Here is a 27,150-nt window from a genome sequence, read left to right on the forward strand (position 1 = left end):
CATTTTTAATTTTAGCCTATGTCAGAATACTTTTCGTAACTTGTGGAAGCAACCAGCAACTGTCCGTTTTCAGTAAAAGGACAAACTTACTCTGCTGGAAATTATAGGTCCATAGCTATTCTTAACAATTCTGTCAAAGCTTTTATCACACATGACCATGTTTCTCACTTTTTAAAATCCAAATTAAACTCTTCCAAACATGCTTTATGAACCTAAATTTACTGTTACCAATTCAGTAACTTTCCTTCACTTTGTTACCCCTTTAGTCTGTACACATGGTCAAACTGATTCTATTTTGATTTTAGCAATTCCTTCGATATTCTTCCACACACATTGCTTTTCCATAAACTCACTAATTATCTTCCAGTTACTTAAACTGGTTTCTCAGTTATTTAACTAAGAGACAGTCTTGTGTGCATTTCTCCGGCATATGTTTGTTGCCTTTTGTCACATTGTCAGGCATATTTCAAGGGCCAGTTTTAGGGCCTTTGATTTCATAATTTTATTAGTGATTTGTGTGACATAATTAATCACTACAACTGTCTTCTTTCTGCTGATGACATTAAAGCCTGTCAAACTACCAATTCACCTAATGATTGTTTACTTTCAGTCAGCTATTGTGTATATGGTGTTCAGCAAATTTTATGATGCCTAAATTTTGTAAAATTAGTTATTTCTTCTATCGGGAAAACAAAAAGTCTGTATCAATACAGACATGGAAATTCTTTTACATTGCACTGAAGACCTGGGTGTACATACTGATTGTAAACTTCATTTATCATCACCATGTTAATTTTCCTTTTTCACATGCAGTGAAATTATTAGGGTTAATTTGTATACCTACATTTTCCATTTCTACCAAAGACAGTATACTGATGCTGTATTTTGCTTTGGTCATATCTAAACTGTAGTATGCTTCTACTGCTTGGAACTCTGTTACAGTTAATGACTGCAATACATTTGAGCTCATACAAGAAAAATTTGCAGCCCTTTGCCATAACAGATTTTTTAAAGATGTGGAATATCATTATGAAAATATACCAGAAAAATTAAAGTTGCAGACACTCTATGTTAGGTATTGTCACTTTGGTGCTTTATTTTTAATAAATATTTTCAGTGGCAATAAATATTGTCCCTCTGTCCTCGAAATAGTCAGCATTCATGCTCCTACTTGGAATGTAGGTAACTTTACCAGGTTCAGTTGCCCCTCCAGCCACTGCCCTTAAGCTAGAAGTGTTTCTGCTGCAAATGAAGTTTGCAAATGTACAGACAGTTTTAATATCTCATGTTTGAGTGTTAGAAGCCTAGTCCATCCATTTCTCTTTGTTTTTTGTTCAATTCGTCCTGTGTTGTCTTACTGCTGCTGCTGTTTGTATTCATGCTGACTCTGTAATTTGCAATTCACTGACTGTTGAACTTGGCATGTAAATAAAAAGAGAGCTAAACTGAAAAACTTCCATACTATTTTCAGTTCTATTAGATTTACAATGCAATACACAAATAATACATACATGGTCTGTCCAAAAAGAAACTGAACTTGTTAAATAGGGCGCCAACGAGCCAACACAGGTGACTCGCGACAGTGGCGCTGTGTAGCGGTGACCTTAAACTTTAACCTGACACATGCACGATCATGTCATATCAATTAGTCATCGAGTACGGTAGAGTGAACCTGTCTCTTGTGTCTTTTGCAAGTTGAAACATGAAGGACCTTGAAGAGCAACATGTCTGCACAAAATTCTGTTTTAAATTGGCAAAAAATTTTACAGAGGCTTTTCAGACATTGAAGCAAGCTTATGGAGAGGGTTGCTTAAGCCTTACACAATGTTACAATGGTACCATCGTTTCAAATCGGGCAGAGCTTCCACCGAAGATGATACCAAACCTGGACAGCCTTCTACATCAACGGACAATGATCATGTTGAGAAAGTGCGTGCTGTGATTCGTGAAAATCGCTGCTTAACTCTTCCAGAGAAGATTCTGAAGAAGTAGGCATCAGTAAAATTTTGACCAAATAACTGGAGATGCACTGTGTAGCTGCAAAATTTGTGCCATGTCTTTTGATAGATGAGCAAGAAGTGAACCATGTCACGGTCAGTCAGGATCGTTCAAATGCTGATGAAAACTTTCTGAAAAATATTGTAACAGGTGATGAAAAGTGGGCGTACAGGTATGATATAAAAAAAAGGCTCAATCGTTGTATTGGGTGGGAAAATCAGAGTCGATCAAATGTGCAGGTGCTGTTCATTTTTTTTTATGGGAAGGGCATTGTTCAGCAAGAGTTTGTTCCACGTAGTCAGAGAGTCAATGGACAGTTTTACTTGGAGGTCATGAAGTGTTTGAGGGAGGCAGAGCGAAGGAAGAGGCCTAAGGGCTGAAGAAACAAGACCTAGATGCTGCACCACGACAACGCACCTGCTTATATGTCGCTCCTCATCCATGAATTTTTGGTGAAGCATGAGACAAATGTCATCACCCAAACTGCCCTACTCTCCAGATTTGGCCCCTGCAGACTTTTTTCTGTTCCCAAAGTTGAAATCTACTCTGGAAGGTCGCCGATTTGAGATGATAGAAGAGGTAGAAGAAAATTTGCTACGGGACCTATGCGCTATCCCAAAAAACGCATTCCAGAACTGGAAAAAACGTTGGAAGTGGTGTATAGACAATGGAGGGGAGTACTTTGAAGGACACAAGTATTCTTAAGTTGTAAGCTTATCAATAAATATTTTAAAAAGAAAGTTCAGTTTCTTTTGGGACAGACCACATATATCTATCAAAGTAAAGATCAGATGTAACAAATGTTTAAGAAGAACCATTGCTTTTGCAAATATAAACTCCCATGTTGCCTTAAAACGTACAACTCCATAAAAATTCTTTCAGCTGCATATGTCACTTCACATGAACTCAAATATAGTTCCGAATAATAAACAAAAATTTACAGTATTTACTGGCGTATCAAAATGATACCAAGTAAACTTCTGTTTTTGTTTTCTTGTCTATTTATTTTCTGGGTAGGAAAACCAAACCACTTTGACTGTGACTATGAAATCAAGCAATAACTTTTAATTTATACTTAGGCCACACATAAGAGTGGGAATACATTGCAACCTTGGTATAATGAGAATTGATAAGTTTGTAAAAATGCTCATTATAACAAGTATTTGTAATATCTGAAAATGATTTAAATATAAAATTTTCAAGCCCACCTTTTAATTACATATCACTATATGGCACAATGATTTAAGGAATAATGCAGGCACCACTGTATTTACTTTTTTAGGCATTTACAATGAAAACTTGTGAACACACCCATATTAGCCTTGCCATGTTTGTCTGTCCAGATATGTCTGGTTGTATCTAACTGTGAACCACTAAACATACTTTAATGAAATATGAAAGAGGCGAATTTGACTAAGACATGTCAACATATTTCAATTTTGGTTAAAATCTGACAATGATAAGGGGCAGTACCAAATTGCTCTTCTGTGTGCATCTCATGCAAAGCCCACATGAACTTGTCGAATACTTAACAGAAAGAAAACTGTTTTGAACAAAAGTTGTAAATAGAAATGAAACTCACATTTCATATCCAATACATGTCACGGTTTTCAAGATAATGAAACAAAATGAATATTATGCTGTCCACAGGAAAGTGAATGCATCAGAACTGATATGTTATGCTAACAGTTCCAAAGTTGCTTGAAATGGTTATGTAGACATGAAAATAGTGAGGAATAATTGTACATTCTTGATATCTTTAGAGTTATCTGAACCAAGAAGCTTGATTTTCTCATCTCTCTATTCAGACATTAAGTTTTGAGACTCTGGAATGCAGTCTTCTATGTCCCAAATATGGAAAAGGTGCAGGGTATGGTTCAATGGCACCTTCATGGACTGCCTCCTGTACAACAGCTTGGAGAACAAATTTGCTATTACAGCTGTGCAAAATAAATGCAACTGGCTAGAAATTGTTCATTAACAGCAAAGTGCCGGAAAGAATCCACTTTTTTTATATGAAACATTCCCATACACATAACTTGAATATACTGAGGGTGCCAATGTCTTTTCTTTTTGTCATTAGAATGAAGTTCACATTACAAGCCATACTAATTATATTTCAAATTCAGTGTACAAACATCATCCTCATAACAATACTACAGATTAGTGTCAAAGCAATTTATTTTAGTGTATTTCCTACTTATGACACAAGGTGAGTAGTCCAAAGACAAGAAATGGGGTCTCATACATATCCTATCCATAAAAATGACAAGAGCAGGACAAAGACATCTCAGTGGATCTCCCACGTACAGCACAGATTCTCTCTGAAAGAAAAATCACCAAGTGTGTGTATGCACTCACATTCAAATGTACATGGACGCAGGGCACATAAAGACTCAATATATTTCTCTTCACATTAACAACTTATCTATCCCATCTACACTGAAATAGGTGCAGATTATTACACATGAAGTACATGGTCATTGTTATACAACTTCTTGTTAACAGACTGTTTTTATGGACATATGCATCAACCATTACATAAATCTCTCTATACACACAGGAGCTATTAATGATTGTAAATAGCACATATAATACAATATGGTGCTCAAATTAGGAATGTTATTAATTCCATTATGATCATTATATAATGATATAATATTTCATTATCAAGTATCAAACCTTCCAGTACAATGACTGAAATTGAAGATAGCACCACAATAAATGTTCATATTTTAAGTGCTATGCTATTACAATGAATATGCTTTTAAATATGTAGAACACTACATTAGAGGCACTGATGTAGGACTCATCCCCTGGGCAAATAAAAAAATAATCACTCAAGAGACTGCATATAAAAACAGAATTCTAATGGGATATGAATATATACAGTGGAACCCCTATTTAATATTTCTCTTATTTAAGGCTATCCCTCATTAAACATCCAATTTCAATGATCACAAGTCAATAATCTCAATGTTACATTTCCCACATTTAAGATATTCTTCAGGTCAGTGTTCAAATTCACTGGCCCCCAAAGAAATCTCAAATGGGGGTTTCACCATAATGTTTCCTAGAAGCATCAAACTATATTTCAACTGTCTAAAAAATAAAACTGTATTTTAACTGTTGCTGAACTATTCATGTGAACAGCAACTGTATAAATATCACAGACTCATTCATGGGGAGGAAGGGGGGTAGGGGGGTAGACAGAGAAATGGTCCTCTCAAAGTTTGAAAGTTGTGCTGACAGGAACAAAAAGAAAGTTCCAATAACAGATTAAATGTCCAGATTTGTATGTTAATATAAAGGATTAACAACATTTTAAACGTTTAACCTAGAAAAAGTAATATAAATATATATTAGATTCAGAGAAATGAAGAACAAATACACCAAGTTCCTACATCACTAACACGTTTACACACCATTCATGTGCATTCTTATTTACCATTGCATTCGCAACTGTGAGAACTTAGTCAGGGTTCAAGCTTATGCTAAAACCAGAAAACAAAAGTCTGCTGACAGTCACTGTTTTATCTAATACTGCACATAACAGGTGCTGGTATTAAGCAAACATTCTTTCACATTTACTCCATTAGGCAAGTATGTCACAAAAGCATGTAAAAGTGGTAACTTCTAAAAGAAAAATTCTCTACTTAATAGGATCTATAAAATTTCTTCTGTGAGAAAAATAGAGCACTGAATAAGAATAAGGGTTACATAAAGAGGGAAACTGGAAAATTTTTTGTTTACCTTAAACATTTCTTACTTTTTATCTACTGCTGTTTATCCACGTGAGAACCACAGTCAATCACGCACGCAAGAACCTGGGAGACATAGTGTCACATAAAAACAATATTCTGTTACAGGAGCACACCACATGGTAATAAACTACATCCACAAGACTCATACTTTCACGTGTACAGGGTTAATGAACTGAACGTTAAAATGTTTCTTTCTGTCAGCTATTACGGCACTAAAGGCTTTAGTTCTGGACTACTCACAATTTCTATTACACATTCTTTTTCTTATAAACCTTGACCTTCACAGGGAAATAGAACAATGGGGCGGTGGAGATAGCTTTCAACCAAGGAACCCCGCTGTTGCTTGGCAGTAGCATGAGCAGTTTCCTTCATGAGCAGTGGCTGGATCCAGCCAAGAAACAGATGACTACAGCCTGCAAACCCCACATTCACCACCTGTTGCATAGCATTCTTCTGACTGATTTTCACCTAAGCCTCAAGAGAAAAGGGAAAACAGAAAAGTATATTTATCACTCACCTTCATTAATTATCATTGAATTATGGCTTCAGAATAGTACAGAAGGTTTTATCTTTCCAGACTGACTCACACAGTAGTACAAGCGAATGGACAAATAGACATATTGTGGGAACCAGCGCTCAAATATCCACTGCCTGAATACACAAGCCTGTCAGAATTTTATAACTTATGATAGAAAAACATACTTTAACCTTTAATGCTATTTATTTGGACTATGCTGATCATCTTGGTTCTTCATATAAGAAACTCAATGTTTCAGAAATGGGTTCTGTTCCTGTCTTCAGATGGAGATGATATCAAGAGGTTCCTACTCTACTGAGCCCCTAGGTTAGAGGTTCCCAAACTGGGTGTGTGTGGAAGGGGGGGGGGACATTTTGTTTGTATGAAAAGCTGTTTTCAGTGAAACATTGAGAAACATTTTTAACATCCTGTGCTTGGTTGACGTGGTTTAGTTATCACTCAGTAACACAGAATTCAAACTTGTAGGGCATTGGCGATTTTAGGAAGTAAACGACAATGTATGCCTCTGTACTGTTAGGGATTCAGATTTGTGCCTCTGTGAGGAACGCTAGCAAACTGATCGTTAAACCAAGTCACTCCACTGTTGTTAAGGGATACAAGATAGATGCTCAACCCCTCAAGCTGACTACTTCCACCCCCAACGTTCTCCACGTTCTAGGGCTGGAAAACTGAGTCCTAAGCAATACAACTGTTGTCACAAACCTCATGAAGTTATCTTTTTAACTGTTAATTTAAGTTGGTCATTAAGACATTTATATTGTAGGTAGTCTTCAGTGAGACTTCAGAACGTTAAGACATAGAAATATTCAGTGATGAAATATAATATGTTAACATGTAAACTTTTTTGTTCCATAGTGTACAGACGTAGAACACACATCCTGTAGTATTTACTATGCTGAATCGGTACGATCCAGTGTCAAGAATCAGTGTTTTCTGAACCACAGAATAATGCACAGATTTTAATGTGCATAAAATTAAAACCAGGAGGAAAACTGAATGAACCTACAGCAAACAGAAGCTTTAGTTGCATATAAAAAATCAAAACATTCAGAAATGAAATAGAAGCTCAAAAAATACTTCCATAGAAACGTGATGACATATGCACCCAGCAAGTTTTTTTTAATATTACAGTTGTGTCATGCAAAGCCCTGGAAGCATCTTATCAACAGTCATACAGAATAGTACAGGACAAGAAGCCGCACATGATCCCTGAAACTGTGATACTCTCTGCTGCAACAGACATGGTATACGGGGCAGTCAAATGAAAACGGTTCACCACGCATAACTCACATGGTGTGCAAGTTGGTAACACTGGAATTTGTTTACAGTATGAACATCTGGTGAGGACTCAGGAAAGCACAGTGACAGCGTGCCCTTGCACACTAGTCGTTTGTTTATTGTGATGGAAGCAAGGTTAGCGTTACATATGGTCATTCAACATCAGTAATGGAGGCGGGTAAAGAAGGACAGTGAAGTGTAGTGCGCTTTCTGACTGTTGAAGGAGTAGGAGGACGAGAAATTCGTCGCATGTCTGTTGTTTACGGCAAACACAGCATGTCACATTCGCGTGCATTAGCATGTCATAAGAGATTCTGAGAGGGACGTGTCACTGCAAGATGATGCTCGACTAGGACAGGATCATCGTGTCATCACTCCTGATGTTATTGCTTTGTTGGATGGTCATATCTGGGCAAACTGACGAATCACCGTGGAAGAAATTAGTCTTTTGATGGGAATAAGTCACGGTTCTGTACATGCCATTGTGACAAAACACCTGCTGTACTGCAAAATCTGCGCACAGTGGGTTCCACATCAACTCACGGAGGAACAGAAGACTCAGAGAATGGCTCCATCACTGGGTCACTTGCAACGATACCATGAGGAAGAGTATGCTTTTCTGTCCCGTATTGCCACTGGGGACAAAACTTGGTGCCACCATTTTGAACCCGAGAGCAGAGCCAACAGTGGAAACATGTGAATTTTCCCCCACCGAAGAAATACAAAGCCATACACACAAGTCCTGGTAAAGTGATGATGACATTCTTCTTCAACTGCCCTCTGCTAGTCGAATTTCTCGAACATGGGGTCATAATCAGTGCACAGCACTATGAAGTCACTTTGCGGAAACTGAGATGTGCCATAAAGTCAAAATGCCCTGGAATGCTATCGAACAGCATTACCATTCTTCATGATAATGCATGTCCCCACATTCTGAGGAATAAACTACAGAGATTTGGTTGGGAAGTGCTTCAACATCCCCCCTACAGCCCAGATCTATCCCCATGTGATTTTCACATTTTTGGTGACTTGAAGAGAGACATTTGTGGACATCGGTTTGCACTGGACGAAGACGTGTGTGGTTGGGTAAAGATGTGGTTCTGCAGACAGCCCACAAGCTTTTTCAAGGATGGGACTGACCTGTAACTGTCCAATTTATGGGATGGTAAACTGATGTTTTGTGTATGGTTAGGATTCTGTGAGATTCCTTGCTTTCGTCTCACAGTTGGAGATTTCTCCTGAGACACGCAGCAGGTGGCTTGGGTCAAGCTTGAAGCCAGCTACCCATCAGTAAATCAGTCAAGTTAATACATAACATGAGACGGGGTCTTTAGAAATTCTAAACTTTGACAGGGGAAGTCATAATTTTAGCAGCGTCGTTTTTATGCTGCCCCAAGTTCTAGTTTGACGGCCATGCAGCATGTGGCAAAGTTCACCCCTAAACTCTATACGTGTGGATATCTGCTTTCCTAATTATTGGAGAAAGATTAAGCAACCTCCCAGTCTGCCCGGTCCAGCCAATCATAATCTGAAGAGGGACATCCTTTGCCCGAATTTTTGGGTAACCAGGGCAAATATTTAACATTCAGAGCGTGCTTGGCAGAGAACTCCGAAATTTACATTCACCGAGGTACATGTGTCCTGATCCCCGTATATACACTCTGTGGTGCCTACTGACTTGTATGTCTTAGTGAACAGTAAGGAAGCCTAAATCCACAAATCTGTTAAGTGGATCAGTACGGTGCAGTTACCATTTGAATAGTGTGATAAGAATAAAGACTTTACATGGCTAATTGGTGCTGAGTGTGAATTTCCTACACCTAAAGCCCCACTAATCACCCAAGTCGTGGCCAGTGAACACGGCCTGAGATGAGTTGAATTTCTATACCAGAGCTAGTAGCAATAAAGATCGGCTACAGACCATCTTATCTTCCAGTGGGATAAATGTATTAACAGTTTTGGAGATTACTTTTGAGGTAAGAAATGTTCTTTAATATGTTTTGGCTTCTGACTCATTTTCATTTGACTGCCCCTTATACAAACAATGGTTGGTGTAAAACGTGCTCAGCAGCTTCGCAATATACCGCTGTCAAATAACACGGTCTCTTGACGTATTGCTGATATGTCAGAAGACACAGAAGAACAGCTGATATAGAAGTTGAGAAACAAACGTTTTTCACTTACACACATTCGCTCCTGTCTTAAATCCAACTTTATTTAAATTTACTCCTTTACTTAAAAATAAAATGAAAAGTTAAAATTAAAAATTGCTACATGTTTCGGCTGTACTTGGCAGTCCTCAGGCAAGTGTCCAACTTGTCAAAATTACTACACTGTATTTTCAATGCAATTAGATGAATTACGAGGGGCGTTCAAGTTCTAAGGTCTCCGATTTTTTTTCTCAGGACTGGGAGCAGATAGACACATGCGGTTTTGTTTAAAATACGTGTGCACTCTTTGTGAATGCATGACAGAGATGGCAGAACTCTATGGCACACAGAACTCTAGTGGTAGCGGCGAGTGTGAGGAGTGTTTTTGATACTTAAAATGGTGACGTTTTCGTTACAAGAACAGCGAGTAATCATTCGTTTTCTCCACTTGCGTGGTGCGACACCCATTGAAATTCATCGCCAGTTGAGTGAGACATGTGGTGATGGTGTCATGAATGTGAAAAATGTGCATTCGTGGGCGCGACAGTTCAAAGAAGGCCGAACGTTATGTGACAACGAACCAAAACAATCTCGGCCTTGCACCAGCCGGTCTGACAACATGGTCGAGCGAGTTGAGAAAGTTGTTTTGGAGGATCGCCGATTGAGTGTGGAAAACATCGCCCCCAAAAGTTGGCATTTCCGTGGGATCTGTGCACAAAATCCTGCATGAAGACCTGCGAATGCGGAAAGTGTCCTCCAGGTGGGTTCCACGAATTTTGGCGGATGACCACAAGGCTGCACGCATGGCAATGATGAAGGCATGAATGGGACTTTCTTTTCATCAACTGTGACAATGGATGAGACATGGATGCCGTTTTTCAATCCGCTATTGCATCAGCAATTTTCCAGTGGTCAAAACACACTCCTACAGAAGCGTTCGCAGCGGCCATGGAATCATGGCGTCGACGTTGTGAAAAATGTGTACGGCTGCAGGGAGATTACGTTGAAAAGTGACAGAAGTTTCAAATTTTTTGATTATTGTGTGAGAAAAAAATCGGAGACCTTAGAACTTGAACGCACAACGTATATCCTAAGTTACAACATTTCAGTGTTTTCAATGAACCGTGTCTTGTGGTGCGTGTTCCCTTCTTAGCTGCGAGTGTTGTAGCTAAGAAGGGAACACACATCACAAGACACGGTTTACACAGAATATAAGAAAAACGACCCCCATAGTGGAAGAACCACACGCAAGTTTTAAGTATGACACATAAGATGAATAATCTTAACAAGTTTTTGTGGGTGTAAATTTATTATAGTTGACGAATACGCATTTTTTAAATAATTTTATAAAGGCAATCAATGAAATAGATTAGCGTAATTAGGGCACCTGATGATGGCACTATGTTGCCGAAACATGTCGTGAAGTAACAGGTGAAATTGAGTGCACTACAACACGGCAACTGTATACATACCACTAATCCAGGTATGAAGTGTATATTTTATTTGTCCTTTAAATTAAATACACTGAATAATATATAGCAAATTATGAAGAAAGACAAAAAATATATAATGCTCGTATATACTCATAGCTAAGTTTATGTCAAATCTGCATGCAATTGTTCTAGAAGAGGGGGACATGAAATTTATGAAATGTTTTTTTTGGGGGGAGGGCGGGGCACAACATATTAAAGTTTAGGAACCTCTGCCCTAGGTACAGTTTCAATTACATATATAAAAACAGCTCTACTTAGGAGAGCACAAAGCAGGATTCATCGGACCAACAAAGTAGGAATTATCATAATCATAAATCTGATTTTTAAGTGTTCCACCTTCCCCTACAGGTTGATATATGTGCACTTGTGCACTTAAACTCCCACTCCCACATAAGCATAAACATACATACAAAATGCTTTTACTCTACTAGAAGACCAATTTTAAAAGTGAATGCAAAACAGAACTGCTTAAAATGCTGAATCATGAAGTAAAACAACTTCACTCAAAGTCTGACAATACGCCTACATTCATGGCAAAAACTGCCCATTTCTCTCTATAAAATTTTCACAACACAATTCTGTATTATTTCAACATTAAATAAACAATGACTACATATGTGGCAAACTCACAGTATACTTGGCACCTTGCAGAAGGAAAAGCACTTAGTTTACAACAAATTTAATGATACAAAGTTTTTAAATTTGTTATGTGAGAAGGATAATAATTTCATGTTGTAAGAGCCCAAATACTGGAACACTAGGAGAGGCATCAGCTTTCAGTACTGAGCATGCCACACTTCTGAATAGTGTTGCTGTGGTTAGCCCAAATACTGGAACAGGAGGAGAGGAATCAGCTTTCAGTACTGAGCATGCCACACTTCTGAATAGTGTTGCTGTGGTTAGCCCAAATACTGGAACAGGAGGACAGGAATCAGCTTTCAGTACTGAGCATGCCACACTTCCCAACAGTGTTGCTGTGGTTAGCCCAAATACTGGAACAGGAGGAGAGGAATCAGCTTTCAGTACTGAGCATGCCACACTTCCAAACAGTGTTGCTGTGGTTCACTGCTATGATAAGTTAGTAGTTTCCTTTCTCACTTGATACAAGTTTTAAAAATTTACCATAAAACATTTCTCCACGGTGTTAATTTAGAAAACTGTTTTGGTTGAATTTCTGTCCCTCTTATCTATCCTTAACATTCTGAACTCACTATCAACACAGCATGTGCCTCACCTAGACTCACAATTCCAGATTTAAGAGGGAATGGATTTTTGTTTCTATGAAACAGAAGTGTGTTTATTTTAAATTATCAAGCAGTTGTAAATAACAACAAATATGTTTCATAGTAACAAACATTATACTAGGAATATTAAAACAATCTAGTAACAATAAATGTCTGTACTCTTGACTAACATGACAGAAGGTGGACGTTACCTTGAGGTTGAAGGTCCCTGAACATCACCATTAGAACTGTTTGAACTCACAGAATCACTGTTGTCATTGCTGTCCCGAGCTTTCTTCAATCTGTCAATGTACTCCTGCTGTGATCTAGCTAACACTTGCGCCAAGATGCCATCCTCCCATTCATTTAGACCTGAGGACAGAACAAAAACATTATCATTTCCTGATACAATACTGGACACAAAATTTTAAGCTTGAAGAATTTTACCCTCAAAATTGAAAAGTGGATGAAATCGCTTGCAATGTACATACAATCTACTTTCACTGAAATATTTTAAAAACACAAAAGGAGTTTTGTGAATGTGGAACACAAACTAAAATGAATTTGATAGCTTTTGACAATCACATGGACATGGCAGAGTCTTTTGGATACTTCTTATCAATTATCATACCAAATTTAATGCTTACTGCATGCCCTCATGGCCTGAATCAAATTTAACTAAAGCTGTGTCTTCCCTTTTCGAAAAGTGTATTCTCCAAAAGCACAAGTGATAAAAACAGGAAACAGAAAGTACCATAACACAAACAAAACACTGACCATGGTAGTGCAAGAATTTCATATCTATAACATGCTTTGTACAAGGCACTTGGGTATGAAGTTGCTGTAAAATATAAACATGAAAATGTGTCTGTTTCACTCACATGGCTACCCTGAGATACCTATGGTCTTCCCACATCATGGAGCAGTCCTCACAAATTTAGTTAGTATGATTATCAGTAATGCACATGATGTTAAACAGGCTAACATATTTTTCACATCGGTTAGGTATACTCTTGCCTTTGCTCCAAATGAAACAGACACAAAACTGCAATCACTTTCACAAGTGGCCAATGCTGGTTGCTGCTGGCTTCCACAAAATTTATTTCTGTTACAGCATCATAGCTTGTTGAGTAGGTGTTTACCTTTATGTGGCTTCGAAACAAAATACGTATATTCCTCCTACAGTTCTCTAGAATTACATGTTCCATAGTGCTTCCATGCTCATCACATTAATTATCAAATTTCTGTGGATATTTTATGTACCTCTCATTGAGATTTGAATTTACCTCCTCCTAAATTTGAGTCAGAAATGTTACTGCTCGAGTCAACTTGCTCAGCAGGGACCTACTGGACAGGCTGTCAGATCACTCATATTCCTGGTATCAAAAGTGGGTCAAAACTACTATCATCCTGGTTAATTTACTTTTGCTCCACTTCCAGCCACTTGCCCACTTTTGCTCACTTCTACCATGAAGACTGTAACAGCATCTTCCTGTGAAACTGTTCAAGCTACCTGCAGTCCTTCAAAGGGTCTGGTAAGCTGTGTTCCACCTGTGTGATCAGGGGCTATAACAAGCAAAATTTCAGGTACTATCATGTCAAATGGTGCATAAGGTCTCTGTCATGGGTACTCAAACACTGTTGATAGTACCTGTTTGTCTCCTCCATGTATAGCTGGAGAAATGCTGTAAAAACAGCATAAAGATGATCAGTGGGCTTGAGTCCATGTTGATCTGAGTTCACAGGAGAGATGGTCTGCCAGTAAAGGAATGGACAACCCTGACAGCTTTTGTTACTTGGAGCTTTCCACTTTGTCCTGAAAGTCCTATCGCTAAAATACAAGTAAAATGCAAGCATGGCAATCCTGGTATGTGTCTGCATTACATATATGCAACAACAACAACTGAATAATGGGAGACTGAGTGAGCTGTAGGCATAGCTCACATCATATTTTGTCTTTGTAGGCTTCAGCAACTGTAATCTTATGCCATTTCTTGACCCCCTTCCTGTCATTCGTAAGCAACGAACTCAGATCTCTGCATCACACAATGTGCAAGGTACCTGATAGTTCATGTTCTGGTTTGTATTTCAGTGACAGCGATGTGAGATTCAGACTCTGTGAGCCAAAGTCTACATAAGATTGGAGCTACCGTTATCTGAATCTTTCCTGCTGAACAAACGCTTATAACATATGCTGGGGCAGAATGGTCAGCAGCCTACCATCATGGGGTACACAAGCTAGTAAAACTTATCTTTAATCTGCAATATTGGGATGATATGGGTTATCAAGATGACACCTCAGCTAACATTGCAGGATGCAGTCAGTAAGAATAAAACAGGAATTTATAAAATTAATCAAAATGCTTGTTTTAACAGATACTTGTAATATCCAAACTGGTTGAAATATGCGGGCAGATGAGATTCATCATACAAATACACCTGATTTATTTCTTGTGTTGTTTATACTCTGACAGGTTTCAGTCTCATGAAAGACATGCTTGGGTATTAACAACACTGAGCTGCCACCATTCCCTGAAGTTGCGACGCTTGCTTTGGAGTTATGGTTCTTCAGTGGCATGACGCCATTGCCCTACTGGCTTCCAACTACTGCTTTGGCTGTTGCCAGTTTGTTTACAAAGATGGTTTGCTTGCATTGCTTTATGTTATTGTGTTACACTTTGCAATTAATTTAATATTAAACTGTTTATAGCTGTTATTTTACTGTCTCGGTGTGGTTAAAATATAAAATAACTTCATAACAGCAGATAAAAGTTAAAAGAAGTCTTTAAGACTGTTATGTACATTAGCGTCTCTTTGTATTGTGCGCTGCGATTAGCATAGGCTGAAGCGAATATTAAACTGTCTAAAACTTTAACTTTACTGTTTTTGCTGTGATTAAAATATAAAATAACTTAATATAATGGCAGATAAAAGTGAGAAGAAAAATCATAAGGTTATTATACTCCATTCAATAATTAAAATTATTAAACTTAGTGATAAAGATGTACTGAAAGCTGAGATGGGCAGAAGGCTAGGTTCCTCCCACTTCTGGTAACACTCAAGTGCTACTCCAGTGAACACTGCTATAATTACGAAAAGGACACCTTTGTTGCTGATATGTAGAAACTCTTGAAGGGGGGTCTGGAATGATGATCAGACTAATCGCCATGTTCCTATAAACCGGTCATTATTCAAAATAAAAGCTCAAAATCTTCTCAGGGACATGAAGGCTAAAAAAAGCGATGCAACGAAGGATGCTGAATTTGGAGCCAGTTGTGGATGGTTTGACAGATTCAAGAAGAGGCAAACCTATGTAGCCCAAGGAGAGGCAGCTGCTGCAGAAAGTTTTCCATTGGACTTAGAGAAAATCACTGATAACAGTGGCTATATAAAAGACGAAATTTTTATTGTTGATGAAATGGGGCTGTTCTGGAAGAAGCCATCAAGAACCTTCATTGCAAAAGAGGAGGAAACCGTGCCAGGCTTCAAGCCACCTGAAGTAGGGCTAACCCTTCGGTTAGGTGCCAATGCTTCTGGTACCTTAAAGCTAGTGTATGTTAATTTACCATTCAGGAAAGAAAAAAGGGAGGGGGGGATTATGTTAAAAATAGACTTCCAGTGCACTGGACGTCTAATGCAAAAGCATGGATAACTGCTGCACTTTTTGAAGAATGGTTTGACAGCTGCTTTGTAACAGAGGTGAATGAATGGCTATTGTAAGAACATCCCTTTCAAAACTTGACTCTTTGTAGACAATGCTCCTGGCCACCCTTCATCGTTAGATGATCTGCACCCTAATGTTCAAATGATATTTCTGCCACCCAAAACCACCTCACTGCTGCAGCCCATGGATCACTGTGTCACAATTTCCTTCAAGCTATACCACTCCTACCTAAGAAGAACCTTCAGCAGGTGTATTACAGCAACAGACACTGAAGAAGGAACTGGGCAAGAAGTGATGATGAAGGCTTTACAATTTTAGATGGCATCAAGACTAAATGAGTTACATGGAATGATGTTAAGATCTTTACAGTGAATGGTGCCTCGAAAAAACTATATCCAGAGTTGACAGATGATTTTGAAAGCTTCAAAAATCCTGTACCTGAAGTGACTGAGAATACTGTAAAGATGGCAAGGCCGTTAGAGGTAGAGGTAGAAGTGGAGCCACAAGATGTAGCTGAACTTATGGACTCCAATTCTCATCCCTTGGCACTGGAAGAGCAGAGGCAAGATGTACCTGAAGAGGTATCCATCATTGAGCCTCAAGGCATAACTTCCAAATTCTCTCTGAAGTTTTCTCTAATTTCAAAGCTGGCATGGCTCTTTTGAAAAAGCATGATCCGGATTTTGAAGAGGTTCAAAAGTCAGTGCTAACCTTGTAAGGGATTATGCCTATTACACAGAAATCCACAGAGAAAAGATATGACTATCTAGCTCACAAACGACGCTGAAAGTCCATCTCTAGCATCAATATCAACCCAAAGCCCAACTTCTTGCTGCTTCAAGAAGTGCATCCAAATCTCCAGCAAGAAAGCCTCCAGCCCTTGATGATTCAACTTGTGATGTAAAAGATATGCCCTCCGTTTCTCCGTTTTACATCTGCTAGCCCTAGTAAGGAGTAAGGCAGTGCTTCAACTTGTAGACATCAGGCTGAAACCTAAGGCGATGTAACTCTGGGGTATGCCTATACATACCATCTTATAACTTTGCTTCTTGATGAGCAGATATTGACTCTGACCACAACTTACTGGTTGCCAAGTTCTGAACCAGGTTGAAGAAAATTATAGGATTTCGAAAGCGCAGACCCAGATGGGATTTGGAGAAGTTATATGCTCAAAGACAAAGCGTGCAAGAGACCCTAGAAGAGAAACTCGGTGCATTTGAAGGTGAAAGCGGAAATGCTAAAGCGCAGTGGAACAATATAAAAGAATGCATGTTAGATACTATCAGTGATTTGGTTGGTAAAGTTGAGAAGATAGCAAGAAAACCATGGGTTACACAGGAGATGATGAGTAAAATGGAGGAATGAAGGAAATGGAAGAATGTCAACAATGAAGAAGGCAGGAGAAAATACAGGAGACTGAGGAATGAATTGAAAAGAGCCACGGACAGGGCCAAAAAGGAATATCTTGAGAAGATATGTAATGAGATTATGGAATTTCAAAGAACAGGCCGTTATGATTTGATGTACATGAAGACAAAAGAACTAGGATGGAAAGAGAATCATGGGATTCAAAATGTTGGCATCGAAGACTCCCAGGGGAATAGAATAGTAGATCAGAGGCAAGTGCTGAAAATTTGGGAAAATTATATTTCAGAACTATATGATCGACCTAATCGGCCAGAAACCTTAGAAGTTGAACCGGAAGAAGAAGCATATACAGACGGGAAAGAACCACATATTTTACAAAGTGAGGTGGAAAAAGCTATCAAGGAAATGAGGAAGGGAAAGGCTACAGGAGATGATGATGTACCTGGAGATGTGCTCAAGTTACTGGGAGAAGGTGGTTTGAAAACACTGACAAAACTAATGAACACCATATATGAAAGTGGAGAGTGGCCCAAGGACTTTACAGAAGTTACAATGATTGCCTTAAAGAAAAAGACAAAAGCTACAAAATGCAGCGACCATCGCACAATAAGTCTTATTGCACATACAGCAAAGATAATAGCAAAGATACTTAAAAGAAGAATTGAAAGGAAAATAGAGGATGTACTTGGAGAAGATCAGTTTGGATTTAGAAGAGGAAAAGGAACCAGGGATGCAATTGGGATGATGAGAATTATAGCGGAACGAACTTTGGAGATAGATGAAGAACTGTGTGTTTGCTTCATAGACTGGCAGAAGGCATTTGACCGGGTAAACTGGACCAAATTAATGCAGATCCTGAAAGAAACAGGTATCGATTGGCATGAAAGAAGATTGATTAGCAAATTGTACATGGATCAGAAAGTTAGAGTACGACTGGACAGGGGGGAGACAGGAAGTGTGCAGATTGGAAGAGGAGTTCGACAAGGATGCTGTTTATCACCAATTCTGTTCAACTTGTACAGCGAATGCCTTACCAAGGAAGCTCTGGATGGGCTCGGTGACTTCAAAGTAGGAGGGCAAATTATTCAAACTGTGAAATATGCAGATGACCTTGTGTTAATGGCTAAGGAAGAAACTGTGCTACAGGGCATGATTGATAGACTAATTTAAATTGGAAGGGGCTATGGCATGGAAATGAGTGTGGAAAAAACAAAAGTAATGAAAATTTCGAGACAACCAACCCCAGTCACAATAAAGATAGACCAAAAACAAGTGGAGAATGTGAAATGTTTTAAATATTTGGGTAGCTTGTTAACAGATGATGGAAGGTGTACTTGTGAAATTAAATCCAGGATTGCCATGGCAAAAGCTGCATTTAGCAAGAAGAAGAATCTTTTTACCAGCAAATTGGACTTAAATTTGAGGAAGAAACTAGTGAAATGCTACATTTGGAGCATAGCTCTGTATGGGGCTGAAACATGGACACTTAGGGCAGTAGATCAGAAACATCTGGAAAGTTTTGAAATGTGGTGTTGGAGAAGGATGGAGAAGATCAGTTGGACCGATTATGTGAGAAATGAAGAAGTGTTAATTAGAGTCAGTGAGCAGAGGAATATCCTACACGAAATAAGAAAACGGAAGGCTAATTGGATTGGTCATGTTTTATGCAGAAACTGCCTTCTAAAAGAAGTTACTGAAGGAAAGATAGAGGAGCGGATAGAAGTGACAAGAAGACGAGGAAGAAGACGTAAGAAGATGCTGGTTGACCTTGGGGACAGAAGGGGATACTGTCATTTTAATAAGAAAGCTCTAGATCGCATTAAGTGGAGGAATTGTTTTGGAAGAGACTGTGGACCTGTCGTCTTGACAGATTACTGATGATGATGATGATGAGTCAGTAGTTTCATATAGATGCATTATTTCAAGCTTTGTACTGAAACCTACGCTCTTTCGTTTCATTGCCTTAATTAGGACTGAACACTTTTCAACTTATATGAGCAGCAGTAAGACAAAAATTTCAACTCCAATCACCAGTCAAGCAACACAATATATATATATAGAAAGAAGCTACTGGACTGATGTTCAGAGGATGCCACATCTGCACGTTTCTGTGGTTAGAACCCACATATGTTATGTTGAGAAATCAATGGTTCCATTGATTTTATCACCATAATACACTCTTTGTTATAAATTATATCAGATATACTGTGCTTTCACTCTGCATAATGTTATGCTGCAAGAACTATCTGACAAGATTCCTATTCTTGAAACCATGCTACTTGTACAAATGGGAAGATTTTGAAGACTGAATTACAATAATATTTCCCATATACTCAATGAACAACATTGTTAGTAACTCAGATCATATATCACTGAATGACTAGATGTTCACAAATGTAAGGGATGCAGGAGGAAGAAGCTGTGGCCTACTTTAACGTCCTATTCTAGCACTTGTTTGAAATGACTGAGCAACACGTCAAGTTAATTAGAATATCAGCTGAGATTCAAATTGGGCACTTTCTAAATAACAACAATTAGAAGCATTACCACTTGAGCCAACATGCTTGGTCACTGAATGAACAGAAAACATACACTGGGCATTAGCTTCGATGATGCAAGGAGCAGTGCACAGTGTACCTTTAAGAAATGAAGCATGGGCCAGATTTGAGAGTGGCATGTCATACATTCTGAGATTTAAATTGAAACATGTATGTCATAAATATTACATTCAGAGTGCCAGTTTACTACAGTGTACTGACTTGTTATGGTGTTGTTATGGATACAGTTCATCGGGTGAGTCAACAATGGCAGAGCACATTCTTGCAAGTTTTCTTCCTAACTAATTATATGCAGTGTAGCAACAAAGTTCCTGGACCAGTATTCACATTAGACATTGTGAAAAAAATACAAAGATATCATAAATTGTTTTATTTATATTATTGAAAGCAATCTATGTCTACTTGAATATATTGGTTGTATTGTTCAAAATGTTTTTGAAACAGTCAGCAAAGGCCTTCAAGGGAACAGTATTTAGCTGGGTTGTCAGGTTTTTCTTAATGTCTTCACCATCCTCAAACCTCTTTCCTTTCAGGGTAGTTTTCATCTTAAAAAAGAGAAAAAGAAATCTGCTGGTTCAAGAGCAGGAGAATAGGGAGAGTGGCTTTCTCCACATCATGTTCGGATAGAATCGCCTTCACTACTAGTGCAGAATGGGGATATCACTGCGCAACAAGAAGCAACTGCCCTCTACTCAAAATTGTGGTCGCAGCCGGGAAATGCGCTTGAACAATCTTCCAATAACCTCAATGTAGAAAGCACTATTGACTGTCTGTTCTTTAGGCACAAATACTCTATGGACTACACCCCGATTGTCAAAAAATGTGATCGGTACGATTTTGATGGTGGATTTCAGCAAACGAAACTTTTTGTGCCCTGGTGATGTCTTTGAGGTCCATCACATGCACATCTTACAGTCATTCTGAAATACCCATAACCCATCTATCTCCAGTTACAATGAAATCTAGAATACTTGGATTGTTTTGACACATATGGATTAAGTCTTGGCATAATGTGAGTCTCCATTGCTTCTTTTAATCTGTTATCCTGTGTGGGATGAACTTTGTGTAAATCTTCATGCAGAATCCGACAATTATCTTCTTACTAAAGTTTAATTCATCTGCATCATTCTGACAGTCAATTGATGCTCTCATATCACCAGTTCACGGACATTTGCGATTGTGTCAGCATTCTGAGAGGTTGAATTATCCTGAAGTTCACCATGCTACTCCAGTTCATAACTGGCTACTGACCAGGATACAATAGATGTTCCAAATAATGATAAAGGCAGCAGCAGCAGCAGCAATAACATCAGATACGTGGTGTGTTCAAAAAGTATCGAACCTTTGGTCGGCAGAAATACATTTATTGATTTGGAGGTACAAAACCCTAATCCCCTTCAAAGTAGTCTCCTTGGTAATGCACACACTTCTCCCAGCACTTCCGCCATTGTTGGAAACACTTCTGGAACGTGTCTTTTGGAATGGTGATCAGCCAGGCTGTCACATTCCACATGATGTCTTCTCTCGACTCAAATTGGGTTCCTTTCAGCGACATTTTCAGCTTGGGAAATAGCCAAAAGTCACACGGAGCCATGTTGGGGGAGTAGGAAGCCTGACGAACCACAGGGATGTTGTGTTTGGTGATGAAAGTCTGAATCAGATGCGCAGAATGGGTGGGTGCGTTATCATGATGGAGCTGCCAAGTTTTTGCTGCCCACAGATCCGGTCGTTTGCACCACACAGCATCACGAAGGTGACCAAGGACCTCCTGGTAGTATTCCTTTGTGATGGTTTGGCCTTGTGGTGCGTACTCATGATGCACAACCCCACAGGAGTCAAAGAAAATGGCCAACATGACCGTGATATTGCTACGGACCTGCTGTGATTTTTTTGGCCTCGGGGATGTCGGATGTTTCCACTGTGATGACTGCATCTTGGTTTCCGGGCCGTACCCATAAACCCACGACTCACCGCCTGTGATCACAGTGTTCAGAAAGTTGGGGTTACTGTTTACGAATTTCACGAACACTCTCCTCATGCCGAAATCCTCGGTCAAAATTGAAGGTTCGATACTTTTTGAACACACCATGTATGCTAAACCAACAGTGGATGGACGTCATGTCAGTGCATCAACAGCAGCCTCAGAATCTTTGCAAGGTTAGTAGTGAGCTGCAGGTGACATAAAGAGATGGGGAAGTGACAAGGCTCGATACAGAAGTGATTCAATGCAACCTTGAAGACAAATACTGGAGTTTTAGATGTGGCTGGTGGCAGCAGAAGTTCAAACTAGACAAGAAGATGGGTGGAACAAAGGGGCCAATGCTGTCATGGTAAAGCCACAGAAGTTTGCCGGATAAATGTCCTGGACATTGTTTCACCAAGTTTGAGGTTATGGTTGATCATAACAGTTGAGCTGCCTGTGAGAAGATCAAGCATCTACTTGCCATTCTGCAATGGAAGACTGCTGACATCCTATAGTGTCCCATCTGGAATGACATATGAGGATACTGTCAGGGCACTAAAAGGCCATTGAGATCACCAGCTGGTGGTGGCCTACCAGCCATAATTCAAAGCTAGGACCCAACTGAATGGCAAGCCACTACAAGAATTAGCAGCAGCAGTTGATCCATTGGGCCATTACTGGGTTACATGAGAACTTCATACAGGCCATATGTTCTTTAGGCGGCATCCGGGGAGAACCACTGTGTTGAAGGATGTCCTGCTGGAGCTGACTATGGGGTAAAGTGCATCTCAAAAGTGAGTTATCCCAGTGGCTGGATATCCTGCAAGCCTGAGATGCAGCCGTGGATTTGAAGCACTGTGTGCTACAATTGGAAGAAAAATGTCATTTTTGTGCCCTGGAGCATTTCCATCATCATGACCCTGCATAATGGCCAGTAATGAGGAAATCACTGGGCTGGTAAGGGAGAGTCACAACTGCACTGCTAGAGAACCCCCTGGAGGTAGTGAACACACTAGTGCGAACAAATATGAAGGATGCCCCACTGTGAAGGAATGTACTAGGTGGTTCAAATATGACCAGGACTGATTTTTTTTGTAAACAAGCCACACTGTGCAGCAGCTATGCGACCTTGAGAGATTGTAGCCACAACCTCCACTCTCCCTCCTGTTCGGGTTAAAACCTGTGCAGTCCTGTCTGGAAGTTGCTAGAGTGATGAGTGAACAGAAGGTACAGCGGAGCGTGGAACAACGCATTGTAATCAAATTCCTCGGAGAAAACATCCCGTCCGCTGAAATTCACCACACACTCCAACAACGGTATGGGGAAGAGTGTCTGTCACAGACCCATGTGTTTGAGTGGTGTAAGTGATTCAGAAAGGGCAGAGAGCACGTGGAGAATGAACCGCATGGTCGTCGGCAGGGGGTTATCCATGTAGACTTTCTGACAGATGCCAGAACAGTCAACGCAGCTTATTACTCAGACCTTCTGGCAACAGACGTGAAGGAAAAGATTCGATCCAAGTGGAAGAGAGGTGGAAAGCGGGTAGCCTTCCTTCAAGACAATGCACACCCCCACACGGCCAAAACAACAATGGAAACCCTCCGGAAATTGAACTGGAACCTTCTGACACATCCGCCATACAGTCCCGATTTGGCACCAAGTGATTTCTACCTGTTCGGAAGGCTCAAATCAGACTTGCAAGGCATGCGGTTTGTGGACGACGACGCTGTCATCCAGAATGTTCGGGAGTGGATACGCTGCCAACCACAAGTCTTTTTTTGTTGGGCATTAGGATTCTTCCAGAAAGTTGGAAAAAATGTGTTGACTCCGGAGGGGAGTATGTTGAAGATTGACATGTGCAAGTAAGTGTTTGGCAATTATGTTTTTTTTTTTTAAATTTGTCCTGGTCATATTTGAACCACCTTGTACATGGTGAAGACACCGGTTCAACTTCCAAAAGCATTACCTTTTATGGTGGCTGAACACTGTCAAGGGCAGAACTACACTAATGCAGATGTGCTCTCCAGAAGACCCTACCAGGAGAGAAGGGACTTGTTGTCAGAAAGCTGAGTCAGGTAGCCTGGAGGTATGAGACTGTCACTGCTTCCACTCCAGATGGCTGTCCCATCCTGAGTAGGATGGCAAAGATGCAGGGCCAATTCTACAGGAAGTGGAGACTGGACAGCATGCCAGGTAGAACACTGCTGACTGCAGACCCATCTACAAGAATTACTGGGCCCAGTGGAATTCACTGGCAGTGAGAGATGGCTTGCTAGAGTGCCACTGGGAGTTGGCTGAGGGATGGTCTATGAGAACCTAAAATTGATCTTCCACAGAGCAAGGTAAGGGAAGTACAGGGAAAGCTTTATGAAGGCTCTTCAGGAAGACATCTGGCTGTCAATTAAACCCTGGATAAGGTTAGACAAAGGGTACTACTGGCTACACACAAGGGATGATGATTTTGAGAGGTGGAGCCAACAGCATGGCACTATTTGAGGATCGCCAGGGACTGGATGCAGGCCTGCTACAAGTGACTAGACCACTACACAGGATACTAGGAAGAGGGAAGTCTGGTTGTACTGCCTGACATGGACCAGAGGAAAGCTGCATATGCTGCAATCACACTGGCAAGGCACTTAGGTGATCATCTGGATCAGAGATGAAGTCTACAAGCTACAAAGTCATCCCAGGAGAAAGAGGACGGTGGTGTATTTGGAGAGATTGGTCCTGCATGTAGGGACTACTCAGGATGAGACGTGTTACATGAGAGAGAGGAGTGCAGTGGTGTGCATAACCTGGCTTTCATGTGCCTCTTTGTTTGAGTAAAGGTTTGAGGCTCTGCTTCAAAAATGTTTTGCAGCCAACTACTGATGATCACAGCCAGTAACCTGAGGATCACCTGGAACCTTACTGGAGTATGCAGACTTCCACAGAAACAACCAGAACAGTTTGACTGACAGTCTTAGCATCAGTCTGAGCAGGATGCAAGAGAAGCATGGATGTGTGAAACCAGGGCAGAGAAATATGGACAGGAAATAGTGCGTGCTATAAATCACAAGTGGACAGAGCAGTAGCATACAGTAAAACAGCAGTGGAGAAAGACAGACTGGCATCAATATCATAAATGGCGACTAACTGTTCAAAATAACAATAAGGGCTACAATATAAAAAAACTGTGGAAGGTGGAGCTCATACCAAGATTTCAACTGTAACTGTGTTCCACAACCCTTCTTTACTCTTTTTTTCTTCCCCCCCTTGGCACTACAGCCCCAGTGGGCCTAGGCCTACCTCCATGAACTTCTCTGTTCACTTCAGTTTTTCTAGATCTTACACATTCGGTAGGACTCCTTGGGCTGGTGATCAGCTTGTTGCAAGGCTTCTACCTGTACACAAACACAGAAAAACGCACACACACAAACTAAACATCCATGCCCTGAGTGGGATTCGAACCCACAATTCTGGTTTCCAAGTAAGCAAAGACAGTACATGCCTTAGTTAGACCGCCTGGCTACCGTGACCAGCTTCTTTACTTGTGGCACACGTAATATGTCAACAACAGATGATGGCATGCAACAAAATTGTGCACCATGAAATAGGGGTACAAAACTATAGAGCCATCATCATCATCATCAGTAATCTGTCAGACGACAGGTCCACAATCTCTTCCAAAACAATTCCTCCACTTAATGCGATCTAGAGCTTTCTCCTTCAAATGACAGTATCCTCTTCTGTCCCCAAGGTCATCCAGCATCTTCTTACGTCTTCTTCCTTGTCTTCTGGTCACTTCTATCTGCCCCTCTATCTTTCCTTCAATAATTTCTTTCAGAAGGCAGTTTCTGCGTAAAACATGACCAATCAAATTAGCCTTCCATTTTCTTATTTCGTGTAGGATATTCCTCTGCTCCCTGACTCTAGTTAACACTTCTTCATTTCTCACATAATCGGTCCAACTGATCTTCTCCATCCTTCTCCAACACCACATTTCAAAACTTTCCAGATGTTTCTGATCTACTGCCCTAAGTGTCCATGTTTCAGCCCCATACAGAGCTATGCTCCAAATGTAGCATTTCACTAGTTTCTTCCTCAAATTTAAGTCCAATTTGCTGGTAAAAAGATTCTTCTTCTTGCTAAATGCAGCTTTTGCCATGGCAATCCTGGATTTAATTTCACTAGTACACCTTGCATCATCTGTTAACAAGGTGCCCAAATATTTAAAACATTTCACATTCTCTATTTGTTTTTGGTCTATCTTTATTGTGACTGGGGTTGGTTGTCTCGAAATTTTCATTACTTTTGTTTTCTCCACATTCATTTCCATGCCATAGCACCTTCCAATTTCATAAATCCTTGCTCCATAGAACGCAGGCATATGGAAATAAAATATAACACATCCATGATATGTATACAGTTGCCATCTTGTAGTGCACTCAATTTCACCTGTTACTTCACGACATGTTTCGGCAACATAGTGCCATCATCAGGTGCCCTAATTACGCTAATCTATTTCATTGATTGCCTTTATAAAATTATTTAAAAAGTGCACACTTGTCAACTATAATGAATATCCACACACTAAAACTTGTTAAGATTATTCATCTTATGTGTCATAATTAAAACTTGTGTGTGGTTCTTCCACTATGGGGGTCGGTTTTCTTATATTCTGCGTAAACACACGTATATTCTCTACTTTTCCTTAACGTTTTACACTAAATGACGGACTAAAAAATGAATACCCTTTATGTGAGAGATTCAACTCAATATACCTAGTCTCTTGCATGTTCCTAGTACAATGGTCACTCTTTGCAGTCTGTACTTAAGAGCTGTAGCTATGAATGGTTGTGACTCACACAAAGACCTGTTACTCAAATCGACTCGCGTGTTCAAAGTTATTAGCATTCTTTCACAGTGGGAAGGATTTCAGGAATGGACAAGGTATAATTCAGATTCCTTTTACAAAATTAGCAGAAATTACATTAAAATAATTCTCAGTAATTCAAATCTTAAGCTACTGTTGGGCTGGAATGCAGCTTTGAATTCAAATTGCATTTTGAATTAACTGGTTAAAAAACATCAACATTTACTTTGAATTAATCGATACTGAATTACCGAGGTTTTAATGTATATTTTCTCATAAAAATTACATGGCACACCTC

General features: G+C 39.7%; 1 protein-coding gene across 2 annotated transcripts in view; it reads right to left on the minus strand.

Annotated features, from left to right (window-relative positions):
• Positions 1-1,443: 1,443 nt before the first annotated feature.
• The window catches only part of LOC111863516 (OTU domain-containing protein 5-B), a 47,830-nt gene continuing 22,123 nt past the window's right edge, over positions 1,444-27,150 (minus strand). The window contains exons 9-10 of one of the 2 annotated variants that reach the window (XM_023849880.2): positions 12,657-12,816; positions 1,444-6,236 (exon numbers count right to left, since the gene is read on the minus strand). In XM_023849880.2, the coding sequence (XP_023705648.1) occupies positions 6,227-6,236; positions 12,657-12,816 (170 nt within the window). In that variant the 3' untranslated portion in view covers positions 1,444-6,226. Of the gene's footprint in view, positions 6,237-12,656; positions 12,817-14,095; positions 14,276-27,150 lie in introns of those variants that run through there. The other variant, XR_004512914.1, reaches the window with a different exon arrangement.

Source organism: Cryptotermes secundus, unplaced genomic scaffold, assembly GCF_002891405.2.
Source record: "Cryptotermes secundus unplaced genomic scaffold, Csec_1.0 scaffold89, whole genome shotgun sequence".
In the NCBI taxonomy this organism is placed as follows: domain Eukaryota; kingdom Metazoa; phylum Arthropoda; class Insecta; order Blattodea; family Kalotermitidae; genus Cryptotermes; species Cryptotermes secundus.